At 37.0% G+C, this 15,693-nt stretch overlaps 1 protein-coding gene across 1 annotated transcript in view; it reads left to right on the forward strand.

The window, feature by feature from the left end:
- col14a1a (collagen, type XIV, alpha 1a) overlaps window positions 1–15,693 on the forward strand; it is a 219,102-nt gene that overhangs the window by 24,609 nt on the left and 178,800 nt on the right. Inside the window, exons 3-5 of the mRNA XM_057834300.1 lie at window positions 3,840–3,956; window positions 9,066–9,209; window positions 10,036–10,134. Of these exons, the coding sequence (XP_057690283.1) occupies window positions 3,840–3,956; window positions 9,066–9,209; window positions 10,036–10,134 (360 nt within the window). The remainder of the gene's footprint in view (window positions 1–3,839; window positions 3,957–9,065; window positions 9,210–10,035; window positions 10,135–15,693) is intronic.

Genomic DNA, 15,693 nt, shown 5'->3' on the forward strand with positions numbered 1-15,693 from the left:
TCCATTCCAAAAATAATTTACAAAAAAATATGGCATATTTTAGAGATGGTTTGAATTGCGATTAATTATTTTTTAAGCTGTGATTAACTCGATTAAAAATTTTAATCTTTTGACAGCCCTAAATGTAACCCTTACTTTTCGAGGCTGTGGTCATAAAGTTAATATGAGAAACTTGAAACTGTTCAGTGTTGCAACTGTTCAATTTTGCACATCAAATATTTGTTTAAAGAAAAAGTCTGAGCCAACGTTATTTATTTTTATTTTGTTTTTCAAAATATCTACATTTCAGAATATTATATTTTCTATTTTTGAGCAGAATTCTAGCTTTGTTTAAGCTAATGTTCCGATTGTTGAAAGCACAAAAGTGTGTAATAAACAACTAGCACATTTATATTTTGCATTTTGTTTTCTTACTGTACCGAAAATGAACCGAACTGTGACCTCATAACCGAGGTACGTGCCGAACCAAGATTTTTGTGTACCGTTACACCCCTAATATATACAGTAAATATGTATATACAGTGCCTTGCAAAAGTATTCGGCCCCCTTTAACCTTGCAACCTTTCGCCACATTTCAGGCTCCAAACATAAAGATATAAAATTTTAATTTTTTGTCAAGAATCAACAACAAGTGGGACACAATCGTGAAGTGGAACAAAATTTATTGGATAATTTAAACTTTTTTAACAAATAAAAAACTGAAAAGTGGGGCGTGCAATATTATTCGGCCCCCTTGCGTTAATACTTTGTAGCGCCACCTTTTGCTCCAATTACAGCTGCAAGTCGCTTGGGGTATGTTTCTATCAGTTTTGCACATCGAGAGACTGACATTCTTGCCCATTCTTCCTTGCAAAACAGCTCGAGCTCAGTGAGGTTGGATGGAGAGTGTTTGTGAACAGCAGTCTTCAGCTCTTTCCACAGATTCTCGATTGGATTCAGGTCTGGACTTTTACTTGGCCATTCTAACACCTGGATACGTTTATTTTTGAACCATTCCATTGTAGATTTGGCTTTATGTTTTGGATCATTGTCCTGTTGGAAGATAAATCTCCGTCCCAGTCTCAGGTCTTGTGCAGATACCAACAGGTTTTCTTCCAGAATGTTCCTGTATTTGGCTGCATCCATCTTCCCGTCAATTTTAACCATCTTCCCTGTCCCTGCTGAAGAAAAGCAGGCCCAAACCATGATGCTGCCACCACCATATTTGACAGTGGGGATGGTGTGTTCAGGGTGATGAGCTGTGTTGCTTTTACGCCAAACATATCGTTTTGCATTGTGGCCAAAAAGTTCAATTTTGGTTTCATCTGACCAGAGCACCTTCTTCCACATGTTTGGTGTGTCTCCCAGGTGGCTTGTTGCAAACTTTAAACGAGACTTTTTATGGATATCTTTGAGGAATGACTTTCTTTTTGCCACTCTTCCATAAAGGCCAGATTTGTGCAGTGTACGACTGATTGTTGTCCTATGGACAGACTCTCCCACCTCAGCTGTAGATCTCTGCAGTTCATCCAGAGTGATCATGGGCCTCTTGGCTGCATCTCTGATCAGTTTTCTCCTTGTTTGAGAAGAAAGTTTGGAAGGACGGCCGGGTCTTGGTAGATTTGCAGTGGTCTGATGCTCCTTCCATTTCAATATAATGGCTTGCACAGTGCTCCTTGAGATGTTTAAAGCTTGGGAAATCTTTTTGTATCCAAATCCGGCTTTAAACTTCTCCACAACAGTATCTCGGACCTGCCTGGTGCGTTCCTTGGTTTTCGTAATGCTCTCTGCACTTTAAACAGAACCCTGAGACTATCACAGAGCAGGTGCATTTATACGGAGACTTGATTACACACAAGTGGATTCTATTTATCATCATCGGTCATTTAGGACAACATTGGCTCATTCAGAGATCCTCACTGAACTTCTGGAGTGAGTTTGCTGCACTGAAAGTAAAGGGGCCGAATAATATTGCACGCCCCACTTTTCAGTTTTTTATTTGTTAAAAAAGTTTAAATTATCCAATAAATGTTGTTCCACTTCACGATTGTGTCGTACTTGTTGTTGATTCTTGACAAAAAAATTAAATTTCATATCTTTATGTTTGAAGCCTGAAATGTGGCGAAAGGTTGCAAGATTCAAAGGGGCCGAATACTTTTGCAAGGCACTGTATGTATATACTGTATATAAGAAAATAAATGCATATAACTTAACATTTCCAGATAAAATACTGTATTTATTTAATAACTGAAAAAAATCCGCAATGATTTAAGGGAGGTGGGAGTTTTAAGCCTGAAGTAGTGACGGATCACGGTTTCCTTTTTTAAACTCACTTCTTTCATTTTTTTCTTTATTGACGTGTTGAGGACATCCAATGCACTTCGCGACCTGCTGGCAGTTTGGGGGCATCAAAATTGAGCTGCAGTTTAACCCTTTGATAAGAGTTGCGTTGGACCCCCTTTTAGCCTCCCAGGAATACAAACAAACAAGCAAATAAACAAACAAACAAAAAATGTAACGTTGATAGCAAACGGAGGTGTTTCAAAAGATGTATTAGTACGTCTTCGATAGTGATCGATTTATAATTGGAGGTTCCGATACATTCGAAATTCAAATCAATTAAAATAATAATAATAAATCAGGATTTTCATGCCCCGCACACCCTCCTTGGGCCCTGGGGAGATCTACTTTTTTCTCCACTCCCACGCCCATGTTGAGCTTTATACTGCACATTTATAGCCACTGTATTAGAGGAGTTTCTTATCCATCTTGGCTGTGATTTAGCACCTTGTCCACCAGATTCCAAAGCATTTTGGCACCTGAAGAAGCAAAGAATGAAATATAGAGTTTGGAAAGTCTTAATATTCTGGACGTGGCAGATGTGCTGACCTGTGAAGAAGAGTTTAAATAAGGAACCCTCAATTTCAGTCAGCATGCACAGCTATTAGCTTTATTACATCCATATTCATTAATCACAGTTATGGTCTCTTAAACCGCCTGAATGTACAGACCTTGGCATACATTGAGCATTATAGCTGTCTCCTTCAATTTTTACATTTGTTAATTATAATTCAGTATGTGTTCTTTGACATGCAAAGGGAAGGCCTTGTTATTAATCTCCTGCCAACTCCATTCAAACACTATCAAGCACACACCAAACGGTGCCAGAGTTATAAGATTCCCACTGGCTGTGAATTATTCATAGAGTCTTATTGTGGTGAAGTGTAATTATATAGTTTTGCACAATGCATTTGGACTATTTGACGGTTGACGTGAAACGAATACCTGATATTGCAATGAGTAATTGGCGAAACTGCTGTACTGCATTTTGTCTCCACACCATAATCAAATCAAATAATAACAATGGAAGGAAAGAAGGAGCATTTGAAGGGCAATAACCGGGACTAAACCTTCCTCGAATCAAAAATTGTGGAATAATTTTCTTTGAAGACACAATTATTTTGACAGTAGAAGTGATTTTAAGTTTGCTACCAATTACTGTAATTATAGGCTACATTTACCTAAATAGAATCTCATAATTTTTTTTTTTTCTTTATGAGCTTATTTTATGATTAAAGTCAACACTCAAGTTCCGTATTGAAAGAGAGCCTCCTAATGTGATTTTACATCACATTAGCTACCATCGTTTGCCTAGTATATGTTCAGTATACATATGATGCTACATCGGATGTGAAATGGGTTCACGGCAAGTCTCAAACTCAAATGGAGGCAGGCAATTTTTCCACTTACTTGCACTGCATCCCTGGTGACTCGGAGCATTTTAATTAATATCCTTTTGATTAATCGACTTGCGATTAATTTCCCTTGTTAGAACTGTTGTTCATAATATGTTCCTTCAGTTCCAGCTCCGAGGAGGCTGCGATTCAAAGTGCTGAAGCCAAATAATTTGCTCGTCTCGTGGAAGGAGCCTAAAGGCAACTTTGACAGCTACTTGTTCCTCTACAACAGCATACCAGGTAGGATTTTCTTAAAAGCCGTGTACAGTGTTATGAAAAAGTATCTGAACCTTTTGAAATTTGTCACATTTTGGCATCATCAATAAAACATGAAAACCTAGAAATGTTTGTGTGGTTTTAGTTAAAGCAAACACCGTATTTTCATCTGTGTGATTTTGACAAAGATCATATCACATTTGATGGGGATTTTATGCAGAAATGTGAGAAATTCCAAAAGGTTCAGATACTTTTTCATACCCCTGTATATAAATGATTCACACTCCTGCAATTGTAGCATGCAGAGAAAAAAACAGTCCCATTAAATTTAGAGTTAACTCAACTTTAAGGATGAGAATTACATTACCTGTTGGAGTTTCTGCATCTCTGGAACAGTTATGCGATTTTGATCTCATCAATTTTCCTCTGAGGAACTCAACACTTAACGCTATTGTCTGTTATACTGGAGTCAAAATAATGTTTATGTGTGATTTTTTTTTTTTGTGAGCAAATTTTTATTCAAGTAGCGTCATTATTGAGTTATGAGCAGGGGTGAAAGTGGCTAGAATTTCTTGCCGGAACTCCCCGACATGCAGGTCGCCACGGAGCCAGATTTTTTTCAAACCTCTTAAACTACTGAGATGCAAAGAAAACTGTTTCAGCAGTTATTTCTGTAACACATACACAAACTGATTTTCATTCAAAATTGTATTTTTGTAAATGATTTGCAAAATAAAAGTTAACAAAAACAACAATAACCCCTATCTCCATCTCCTTATTTTTATTTTAACTCATTTCCTCACTTACTAAATGCTAAATCTCAATTTTAACTTCTTAAGAACATAGGATGTATATTACAATTGAAGTGAATGTAAACATTTACTTTTTGTTTATTATTTTTTTATAATAACAAAGATAAAAGTAACATACTGTACATTAAGAAAAATACCGGTAAGTACAAATGACTTATATTATGCAGAGTGAAACGGAATATATTTTGAAGAAATGAATAAGTAGCTTAACATAAATGAACAAATATTGGTCTAAAGTACACATTGACAGCAAAGATGTTCTGAATCTCCCCATCAGAGCAAATAAAACTAAATATGATAAATAAGCCTCCTCAACTCTTTCCTTGCTCTTAAAGATTTGATCCATTTTTTGTTGCATTGCCCTTTTTTGTCGATCAATTCAACCTTTTTTTTTTTTTTTTTTTTGCTGTTCCAGAAAACATGCTGATCACATGTCAGTATGTCAGCATATTGAACGGAAAAATTAGTCCAGGCGTTTTGCTTTGCTGCGTGCATTCACACAACAATAACTCTGAGCTGGTTTGCATTGTTGCAGTATGTCACTATCCACTATTTCCTCCTCCCTGACCCTTACCCATTGGTTGACGACCAGTAGGCTATACTTGATTAACTTATCTGTGTTTTGCACTGATTTATGACTGTTTTTAACTGGTATATTTTTGCTCTGCACTTTAGCACTGACATGACCTCATGCTGCTGTGGAATCTTTGTTGTACATATGTCCAAAACTGTGTCAATGTTTACACTGGGTACTAAAGGGTATTTATTTTATGGGTTTTGCACTTTACCAACTTAGCTGCATGAGCTGTATGGATGCTCCAAACAAAGTTTCGTTGTGCTTTTTGTAACAATGACAATAAATATTCTGAATCTGAATCTCATCATCGTCAGACTCCGATAACTGCAGCAGCTGAGGAAACCTCCATGCTTTTTTTTTTTTTTTTTTTTTTTAAATTACATAGCGTTTTGACAGTTGCCGTCATATTTTTGGAATCAAAGCACTGAGTACCGCAACAGCATTCCGACCCTGAATCTTATACCGGAACTGCGTTCTAGCCCTGATTGTTATACCGAAACTGCATTCCTGACCGTTCTGGCCCACTTTCACCTCTGGTTATGAGTCAAAACTCAGGACCAATGTAAGGCACAAGCTGTATACATAGCCGCAATATGCTGCATCTCATCCAGCCTATTACAAATAGTTGGAGTGTTAAATGTCTGATACGACCTCATATATCACTGCGCTTGTATAAGGCATTCACAAGTCACCCTAATTGCCATTGATGTTTCTTGTAATCACAGGGTCTCTACCTTTGCTGTCATATGTCTTTGTGACATAAAGTCCTTGACTGCAACGCGGCAGACCTCGCAATTGTTCCTTATTAATGTCGTGCTGAAACGCAGCAGATAATTCTCTCACAGGCAGACATTGTAAAAGTGAAGAAGCGGGTCTGAATAAGCACATTGTAACATAACTAGGCTCCCCCACAAACAACCTATGGTGAGAAAAGCCGTGTCTGACAATTTCGTGCTGCGTTTAACGGTGTAGAAAAGAATTTAAAAAAAAAAAAAAAATCAAATTTACGGCTGTTTCCTCTCCGGGAGGAGTGGAAGTGCTGCAGCGGTTCCTTGGCACTCAGCACATGCAGTAAAATTTTGGCCCTCCACTGTGTCCTTTCCGTATCACACACTTTCAAGATAGTTAAGCGCTCCATGCAAAAGTATCCAGTCACAATCAATCTGTTGTCCGGATTCTAATTTAATCTTCATATTATTTCATATACTCAGATTTCTGTTAAAACAAGTTGCAAAATTGTAACATTTCAATATTTACTGTACATTTTGATCTGATGTTTATGGGGTTCACCCAGGTTTCTCCATTATGTTGGGGGTGTGGGCCCACTAATCTGTTGAAGTGATTTGATAGTCATGGAATTATTCTTTGATTTATTAATCCACAGGAAAAGAACCAGACTCAGGGAACAAGGAATAACTTAAAAATAAAAGTTCTTTCATGATTTTCTCTGCAGACTAGAGTTGTAAAGACAAATGCAACCTGTAAACACACAGAGCAAGTGAGGGAGCTGTTAAGATAGTACAGAAGGTTTTGCGTGAGAATCCCAATTGATCCACATTGTCAGAAATGCCCAGATCAGCCCGTCGGACACCAACAACCCTACCAACTTTAAAGTCATTTAATTAGTCTTTCTTCCCCAATCTGATGCTCGGTTTGAACAGCAGCAGATGGTCTTCACCATGTCTATATGCCTGAATACATTGAGTTTCTGTGATTGACTGATTAGACAATTGTGTTATCGAGTAGGTGCCTAACGGGTACTGCATAATCTGGGTACTGCATATGCAATATTTGAACAGTTACATCATAGCATTTTTGCACTGTTACATCAATATCAATGCACAAACTCATTTGCACCATCACATCAAGTCAGCCATCTGTCTCATAGTCTGAGTACTGTAAATTTTCATATACACACTGTTATGTTACTACTGCATCAAAACTTGCCACTAGTCACTAATTAACTTTATTTCCAATCTGTGTACACTGAAACTTGTGTAATTAAAAAAAAAATATATCCTCATTTTACTTTTGTTCTGTCATGCACGTTATGGTGAAGCTTTAAAGGGAACCTCGGACTTAAAAACTTATAGGCTCTAATAAGCCACATTTATTCTCTTTTACTAAAATTTATTATCAGAAAAACATTAAATATTACCATTGATTTCAAAATTTATAGTATTTAGTACATTTTTTAACCTACGGAGGGCGCCATGTTTTATGCATGCAATGGAGGCTCGGGGTGATGACGCAGATTGTCACTGTCACTAGACGAACACTACCGGGTTACTCCAATTTCTTCTACGCGGCGAGACGTCTAACACATGTGCTCTTCGGGTAAAAGCCGCAAGTATTTACTATTTGTATTTTTATTGAGTCTTTTGTTACCTTTGCATTGCCAAAATGCTTTTTGCATGTGTTTCCCTCTCATACTTTTAAGCATTGTGTTTTCTTGTGGGACCTTTAAAGCAGATTGTTGATCTGTTGACCACATTAGTCACATAGCATATTTAACCCACCCTTATTTGATATTACTATGTTTAAGTTTTTCGTAAGGCATATTTAGTATGTTCTGTCTGTATGCATCTAAACAAAACAAGCCGAAAGCGCACAGTAGTACTTTGGGTGTCAAATTCGCCTCTTGTGGGATATTTTGCCGATGTAGCACATTTTGGCAGAACACCGTTTTTTTTCCCCCCTACTCTCGTCTCGTCTCATCCCGTCTTTCCTGTTCATTTTGCTTTTGCTGCTCGTTTCGTGAAATATCGACAGTGCTGTCATGCTTATTAATGTTCCTTTCGGGTTCAAATTGAAAGGGTTGAACAGATGAAATGTTAATGTCGCTACAAGTTAATGAGCTGCATGTCTTTTGGTGTAAATTTCCAATAATTAAATGTGGACATCTTTGGCTTATGCTCGAGTGCAGCATTTTTTTTAATGAACAAATGCAGTTTTCTCCACCTAAGAGTCCAACTAAAATAGAATTTGTATACATTGCATGTAATGCAGATTAGCTACCAAACTACAGTACACACCAGCCTTAAGAGAAAATCTACAGAGGTGAGATTTGAATCCCTTTTTTGAACCACAGGCTACAAAACTGATATTTTTCTGTCTACTTAGATGTTTGACCTCATGTGTACAACCTGTGAAAAAATAGGAAAATTGTTATTCACACACAGAACCGGGTGTATATGTATTCTGCAAATAAGTATGTCTAAGTTTCAAATAGATGTACAGTATGTAGGTGTGCAAAGTCATAAAACCCTTCAATTAATGATAGAGTATTTCATTTTGTGACTTTGGTTTGGATGAATGCGAATGCTGAGCACTGCTGTTTCTTCACATAGCCATTGTGCTAAAGATGTCATTATCCGTTGGACTGCATTGATAGACTGTAAAAAGCATGCACACACCTCAGTGATGGATGCATTGATTACAAGGTCAAAATATAAGTGGGCTGATTGTGTTCCTTGCAAGGATAAACCAAACTCGCAGCCACGTGTCTTAAGCATTATTTTTTCACTCTCAAACCAGGGATCACCATTCTTTGAGTGTCACTTTTATGTTTTGGAACCCACCTCAAGCATCACTTGGCTCAGTGCACATTAATTACATCCAAAAAGAAAACACCCCCAATTGGTTATAAAAGTAATAGACTTCCTTCAGGCACCTGAATAAGTCAGTTGTAGGGGTATATTTGGCACAAGTAAAAGATTTGCCTGTTTTTCTTGCCTCTCATAGGTGGCCAACAGAAGGAGATCATCATATCAAAAACTGGCAGTAAAATGTTGATAGCAGACTACGACCCATCCAAGGACTATGTTGTCAGTGTAATTTCTGTCAGCGGCAGCACTCAGAGCAAAGCGCTGCTGGGCCGATTTAAAGGTGGGTTTCTAAATTTAACCCTTCATTATTGCTTACTTGGTCATTCTCAACTGGAATATGACTATTTCAACTAACATTTCACCTTTACGTCCTGTCTAAAGATCCACAAATGACATACTAAGACCTAAAGTGGAGCTGATACTGTCTTTTTAGTGTAAATGACTTGTATACTTTTCCTCCCAGGGAACACTATTTCACTGTGTGAGTAGATGAATGAGGCAGCACTATGAAAAAGGGTTCCTTCTGGGAGAGTACAGTAAAAATGTGTGGCTGTGTGGCCTTGTTTTATGCTGGCCCTACTAGACCCTAGATGCATGTAACAAAATGTATTATAGTGAACCCAAGTTTTGGGCTAATGGAAATGAGCATAGATGTTACTGTAATTATAAACCTTCAAACAGCAGCAACACATTCTAACAGCGCGTATATTACTCACAGGCATTAATGTTATGCTCTGTGGGAACAACAATTACTTACAGAAGTTGTCTGCCTTTTGTTTCTGGTAATTATGCTACGCCTCTTTCAATAGACCTCAGTGGTGCTTGGCATATTGCGGCACAATGCACTGTAGGCTTGCAACTCTAAATTCAGACTTGTCTCTCATACATTGTAAAAATCTGTAAAAAAATAAATAAATAAATTTTTAAAAAAATTATATATATATATATATATATGTACATATATATTTATAATAATAAGTCGCCGACAGTAATTTAAGGTACAAATATGGAACATGTATACAGCAGAAGCGCAAACATTGAACCATGATATAATGGGGATTCAATGAATTGGGCATCAAATTACATTATTTGAATTCCATGTGCAGCGATTGAGAGGGGCGACGGTGATGGAGAAGGTGAAATGGAGCCACAGCGTCTGACCGATTCATTTGTTCTTCCAGAAGATGTCAATGAGATCTCTGGAGGTAAGATAAATACTCACAAATTTGCCAGAAAGATTGGCGTTAATGCGATGCTCGGATGAATAAAATAAAACTCGAAGGTCTTGGCTTTAGTGTGCTCTGGTGATTAATTGACCTAACACAAACAGATGTCTGGGCCATCTCCAAACAGCAGCCCTTTACAATCCAAATCCCCCAAAAATGTGGTCTTTCTTTCCATGTCCAGTTGGATGCGATTGAGAATTTTTTCTTCCATGCTAAGTCTTTGTTCTTTTCAAGGAAAACAAAACCCACAGTTTGAATGCGACGCACATACAGAAATCAAATGCTAATCATGTTTACACTGTTGGTAAATCATTCAGAGTTGTGTACACAGTGCTGAGTGATGTATTTGTCAATGAAGGGCTTTCGTCTTTGTTGTTTCTCATAAACTTGAACTACCTCGCCCCAGACACGACTGTCTCCCTTTTCATCTTGAAACAACGCTATTATTTGAACTGGCAGCCTTAGTAATACTCAACAAATGTTAAAATATATTGTATTTCGAATGCAGTGAAAAGTGAGAATCATTTCTGCTTTGTTACAAACCAATAGAATGATATAGTGATCAATTGTTTTTTGCGGTTAATGGGGACCAGAACCCGCCACAATAAGTGAAAAACCGCGAAGTAGCGCCTCCTCCTCCAAAAAAGTATGTTCAATGTATTTATTCAGATTTAGCATTTGAAAGAGATACATATAAGACATGTTTTTTTCACTTTCCCCCCCAAACTATAATAAAAAAAAACTAACTTTTATGCCTATGTATATTTTAATAAATAGTTTTTAAGCACTTCAAATGTAATAATCATAATTTTTAAACATGTTACTGTCCCACCCAATTATTTTTTAAACAAGAATAAAGTATAAAAATGCTTGTCTTTATTAAATGCTTCATTGAGTGAGTCCACTCAATCCCGCTCCATCTCTTCACATACACATAATGAGTTGCCACAGCAACTGTTTAACAAGTTAATCCTGATTGACGCAGGCGACGCTTTGATGCTGAGGCTTCCAGGGATCTGTGGCAAGATCAAACAGAAGACGTCCATCAGTCAACGTTAACTTTAATAAGCAACTCCTGTGCATTGCCTTAACAACAAAGAGCAGGGAGAGGGATGGAGGGAGGGAGAGTGAGACTATGCTATCGGCTCGGGACAGCTCATCTGTATTTTTATTTTTATTTTTAGTTGGAAAAAAAATCCGCGATGGACTAAAATCGTGAAGTTTGAAGCTCGAAGTAGCGAGGGATCACTGTATACACACAATTCAATGCTTACAAATGCATACAAACCAGTTTATGTAAGCACCACAGTACTGCTGTTCATCCATGTTTGTTATCATCAATAGAAGTAAACACACAATCTTGGCCTTTGTGACGTTAGGGGCTTATATATCATTTTTTGAGGGGTTGAAAATTGTAGCAAATATGATTTAGATTATTTTTTTTCATTGCTTTATGAGTTTTTATTAGAGTTGTCCGAGAATGACTTTTTCACTGATAACCGATATCGAAATTGTTCAACTCACAAAATCCGATACCACTATCAAACCAATACCGATATATGTGGTCGTGTACTTAACATACTTTGGCTAATTTTATTGTGATGCCTAACTGGATGCTTTACTAATGATAAATGTAAGAACTTCAAGGTTTTTCAAATAAATATTCTGTGAAAAATAAGAGAATAACTTCAACTGAAATTATGGAAAAAAGTGCCTATATTGCACCACTATTGTTGAAATCAAAATAGTGCAAACATAAGTTTTTTGGATCAAGTGCAAGTGCAAGGTGCCAATAAGGCACTTATTCTTATTCTTCAGTGTGTGTGTGGGTGCACAAATCGACAGATGGCGAACAAATCAGGCTCTGAAGAGAAGTCACATGCTGGAGTAAAGTTAAATTGGCGTTACTGTTATCACCTTCATCTTGACAAGAGAACTGATACTTTTTTTTTTTTTAAACTGAAAACAACAAAACATTGTGCCAATGATATTAAAATATAGTCACAAAATAAAGCAAAGTATACACCAAGTGACAATTTCAACAGCAACTGGTAGTATAGCTTGCAAGCAATTAAATAATGTAACCACATTTTACATGAATTTTCTCATGAATATAAAACAAAGTAAAAATATAAGTTACCAGCGGTGCTTGTATCAGGCACACACAACGTGGTGAGATGGCAAGATCTGCTATAGTACACTGGCTGCAGATGTTAGCGCGTCCATTTAGATCAATTCGCAATGAGCTCGCGTCGACATATGATGACATCAGCAGAAAGTGCTGGAACTTATCAAAACTAATTACACCTAAACGCCAGCAGGGGGCAACAAAACACCACAAACGCAGGCAGGCAATAAGAGGACATGATAGCACTGCCATATGCATATTAGCCCAAAATTGATCATGAAAAACCAATGTCATTATTATCCATTATCATTTTAAAATGGAATGTCGGCTACCCAATGATACCGGACAACTCTAGTTTTTGTTCATCTAGAAATTCATGGAGAATGACAGTAATTACATTTTACTGGCAAATATAATTTGTATTAACCTTTTACAGATATTTTGAAAGTGTAGTGAAAGTTTGGTGCTCAATACTGTGAGTTGGCTTTGTGTGTTTTGTGTTGTTTAAATTATACCTGTTTTTTTTTAATATCACAAGCAAAAATTATCACACACAATTTTAATACAACACCATGAAAGGAAATAACTACTGGTACATGATCTCCTGATATTTTCGAATAAGATTTAACTTATATGCACATTTAAAAAATTAGCAGTCAAGAATGTTTTTGATAGATTTATTTGAACACATAGATACATCGTATCCAGAACAGGCTTTAGAATGAAATCATTATTGCCCCTGCTGTATTTCTTCATCCTCTATTTCTGGGTAGATTAGACTGTTGAAGTCCTTCTGGTTGCTCTTTCACAAAACCGTTCACTAGAGCAGAGGTGACCTTCATTAGTGTTTTGCCTAACATCTCTCGAGGTTTATAATAGTATGCCGCTGTGCATCAATAGTGTCAATGAATGTGAATGCGTTGCGTGTCGCTGAGCCTTTGTGTACCGTAGTGATGATGATAATGTCATGCTCTAGATGAGTGAGAGTTGTTCTTTCATGTTCCACTGTGACTTGTTAGGGCCTCTATTATAAGCCAATGTTTATTTGATATGAGGATAATGTCATTTTAATCAATGCAGATGTGTGTATTTGTAAACCTAATTCAGACAATGGCTCATGGAAGATTAATAAATCCCCACTGTAGGCTATTAGTGATACAGTGGGGTGAACACATCTGCCTCAATGTTCTGAGGTTTTGGGGCGGAATCGTGTTGTTTGCATGTTCAGTTTCCTCCCAGAATCCCACAAAACATTCATGAAAAAAAAAACCGAGACATGATAATCCCAGTAATGCGAAAAATAAATGATATATGGTGCCAGATGGACATAAGCATTTTCTCGGCATTGACACAATTACCTAGTAACTGCATCGTACTCAGCGCAAGCACTTTCTGCTACTACAGCACTCCACTCCTCATTTAAGCTAATATTGCTCCGCCACTGTGTCGGTCTGCATGTTAAAAGCTAAATTTGAATAATCGATCGGTTAGGTTTTTTTTCCTTGCACGTCAATGTTGAGAAAAACAAGGTAAAGATTGATGCATGATGGTCCCACAAAGGGGTTAATTGCAATATTTGTAGACAAATATTATGCTCTAAAAACAGCATAATTATTAGCCTTTAAGCATGCTATAGACAAAATTCTCACAATTACACAGTATATTAATGGACTTCAAAGGAACATTTTCTTTGCATGTCTCCTGTTACTTTCCCTTCTAAGGTAGCATTGTTGGCCAGTGCATCACTTCATACCAATGGTTATTTTACATAAGTATTTAGACATATGTCAATTTGTGTCCCATTTGTCTTACTAAGATAGCTTTTGCTACTGGATTCTCATGTATCTCATCCAACATAAAGTCAGAAAGAATTCTACCATAGCAATACATGTGCGTGCTTTGCTTTTCAAGGCAAGAACAGAATCATTAGTGGAACTAGTGTTCAGCAGTAATGTGCTTTCTTTGGAAGTTGCCCCGAACCAATGTTTCCTTAAAAATGATAGCTGATAGATGATTATTTAGATAGCAAATAGAATCCATGCATGTGTGTCACAGATGTTGCTCAGCTGCCTCCGATCGTTAAGACTTTGTTAATCTTCGGTTGAACATAGTATTTACATTTACGAGGTTGTAACTGTTCTTTGAAACTGCGTTTTGTTTCCGCTGGGATAGGCTCCAGCACCTCCACGACCCTCGTGAGGAAAAGCGGCATGGAAAATGAATGAATGAATGAATGAATTTATTCCTTTTGAAATTCAAAATTTGACTGTGAAAACAAATATCTGGTTTATTCTTCTTCAGTAACAGTTTCCATTTTCTTTCTTGCACTGAAAGCAAATTAAAGGCTGCCAATGATCTCAAACACGGTCCCTCTTACCTAACTAAAAGCTTTCATTCTGTTGGGAAATGTATAAATAAGCCCCCCTAATAAGTTCTGGGTTGAACTAATTTTGGAATCATGGGGAATCAATGAAAAGGATGTGACATTGCTTACAAGAAAAGGCCTGATACTGAAACAACCTTTACAACCTATTGTAAGATACATGATCCTTTATTGTCGTTGCCAACGTTAAATTACAGTTTCTTGTGTGTTAGATAAAATTAACACCACCTCCTTAAAGTTATTGCCCAAATCATTTTTTTTTTAAAAAGAATTATTACAATTGTTGGTAAATATGAAAAAAAAAAAAAAAAAGGTTCTGTTCGGACTAGGTGATTATCCTAAAGGTCGTTTCACACTACCGGCCATGCAGCTGGGTGTGGAAGTGTGCATGGCAACCCATTCATTGTGTATGTGGATTAGGCTTCTAGACGAAATTAAGCATTGGTGGTCATTTTGGACGGAGCAGCAAGTCTTGAGTAAATTTTCGCTGAAGTGCGGAGCCCAAAATAGAAACTTGTTCTATTTTCATTGGTTCTTAGGACTATAGTAAATATGCTTGCTGCAGTTCACCCGTTTTTCACTTCCTGACAGCATCTACGTGTGCCTGCATGGCTCCTCACTTTTTGCGCTTGTTGCAGGCTGCTTTTCACATGGAGCTGCCTCTAGTGTGGAAAACCCATAAGAAATCATTGACATGCAAACATCATAAAACCCCTTGGAAAAAGTGGACAATAAGATTACACTGAGTGGAAAAAAGAAAAAAAAATGAAAAATTTAATTAATAAATACAGTCATGTGAAAAAATTAGGACACCCCATGAAATATTCACTTCTTTATTAAGAAATGTTCACATATTAATGTTTGATCTTGTTTTTCTTTATCTCTGGAAAAGAAAGTGATATAATTGCAGGTAAACAACAAAAAATAACATTGTTTTGCTCATAAAACTTAATGTATCAACAAAAATGCATATTCTAACTGAGGGAAAAGTTAGGACACCCTACTACCTGATAGCTAGTGTTAACCC

This window comes from Corythoichthys intestinalis, chromosome 4 (assembly GCF_030265065.1).
Source record: "Corythoichthys intestinalis isolate RoL2023-P3 chromosome 4, ASM3026506v1, whole genome shotgun sequence".
NCBI classification, from domain to species: Eukaryota; Metazoa; Chordata; class Actinopteri; order Syngnathiformes; family Syngnathidae; genus Corythoichthys; species Corythoichthys intestinalis.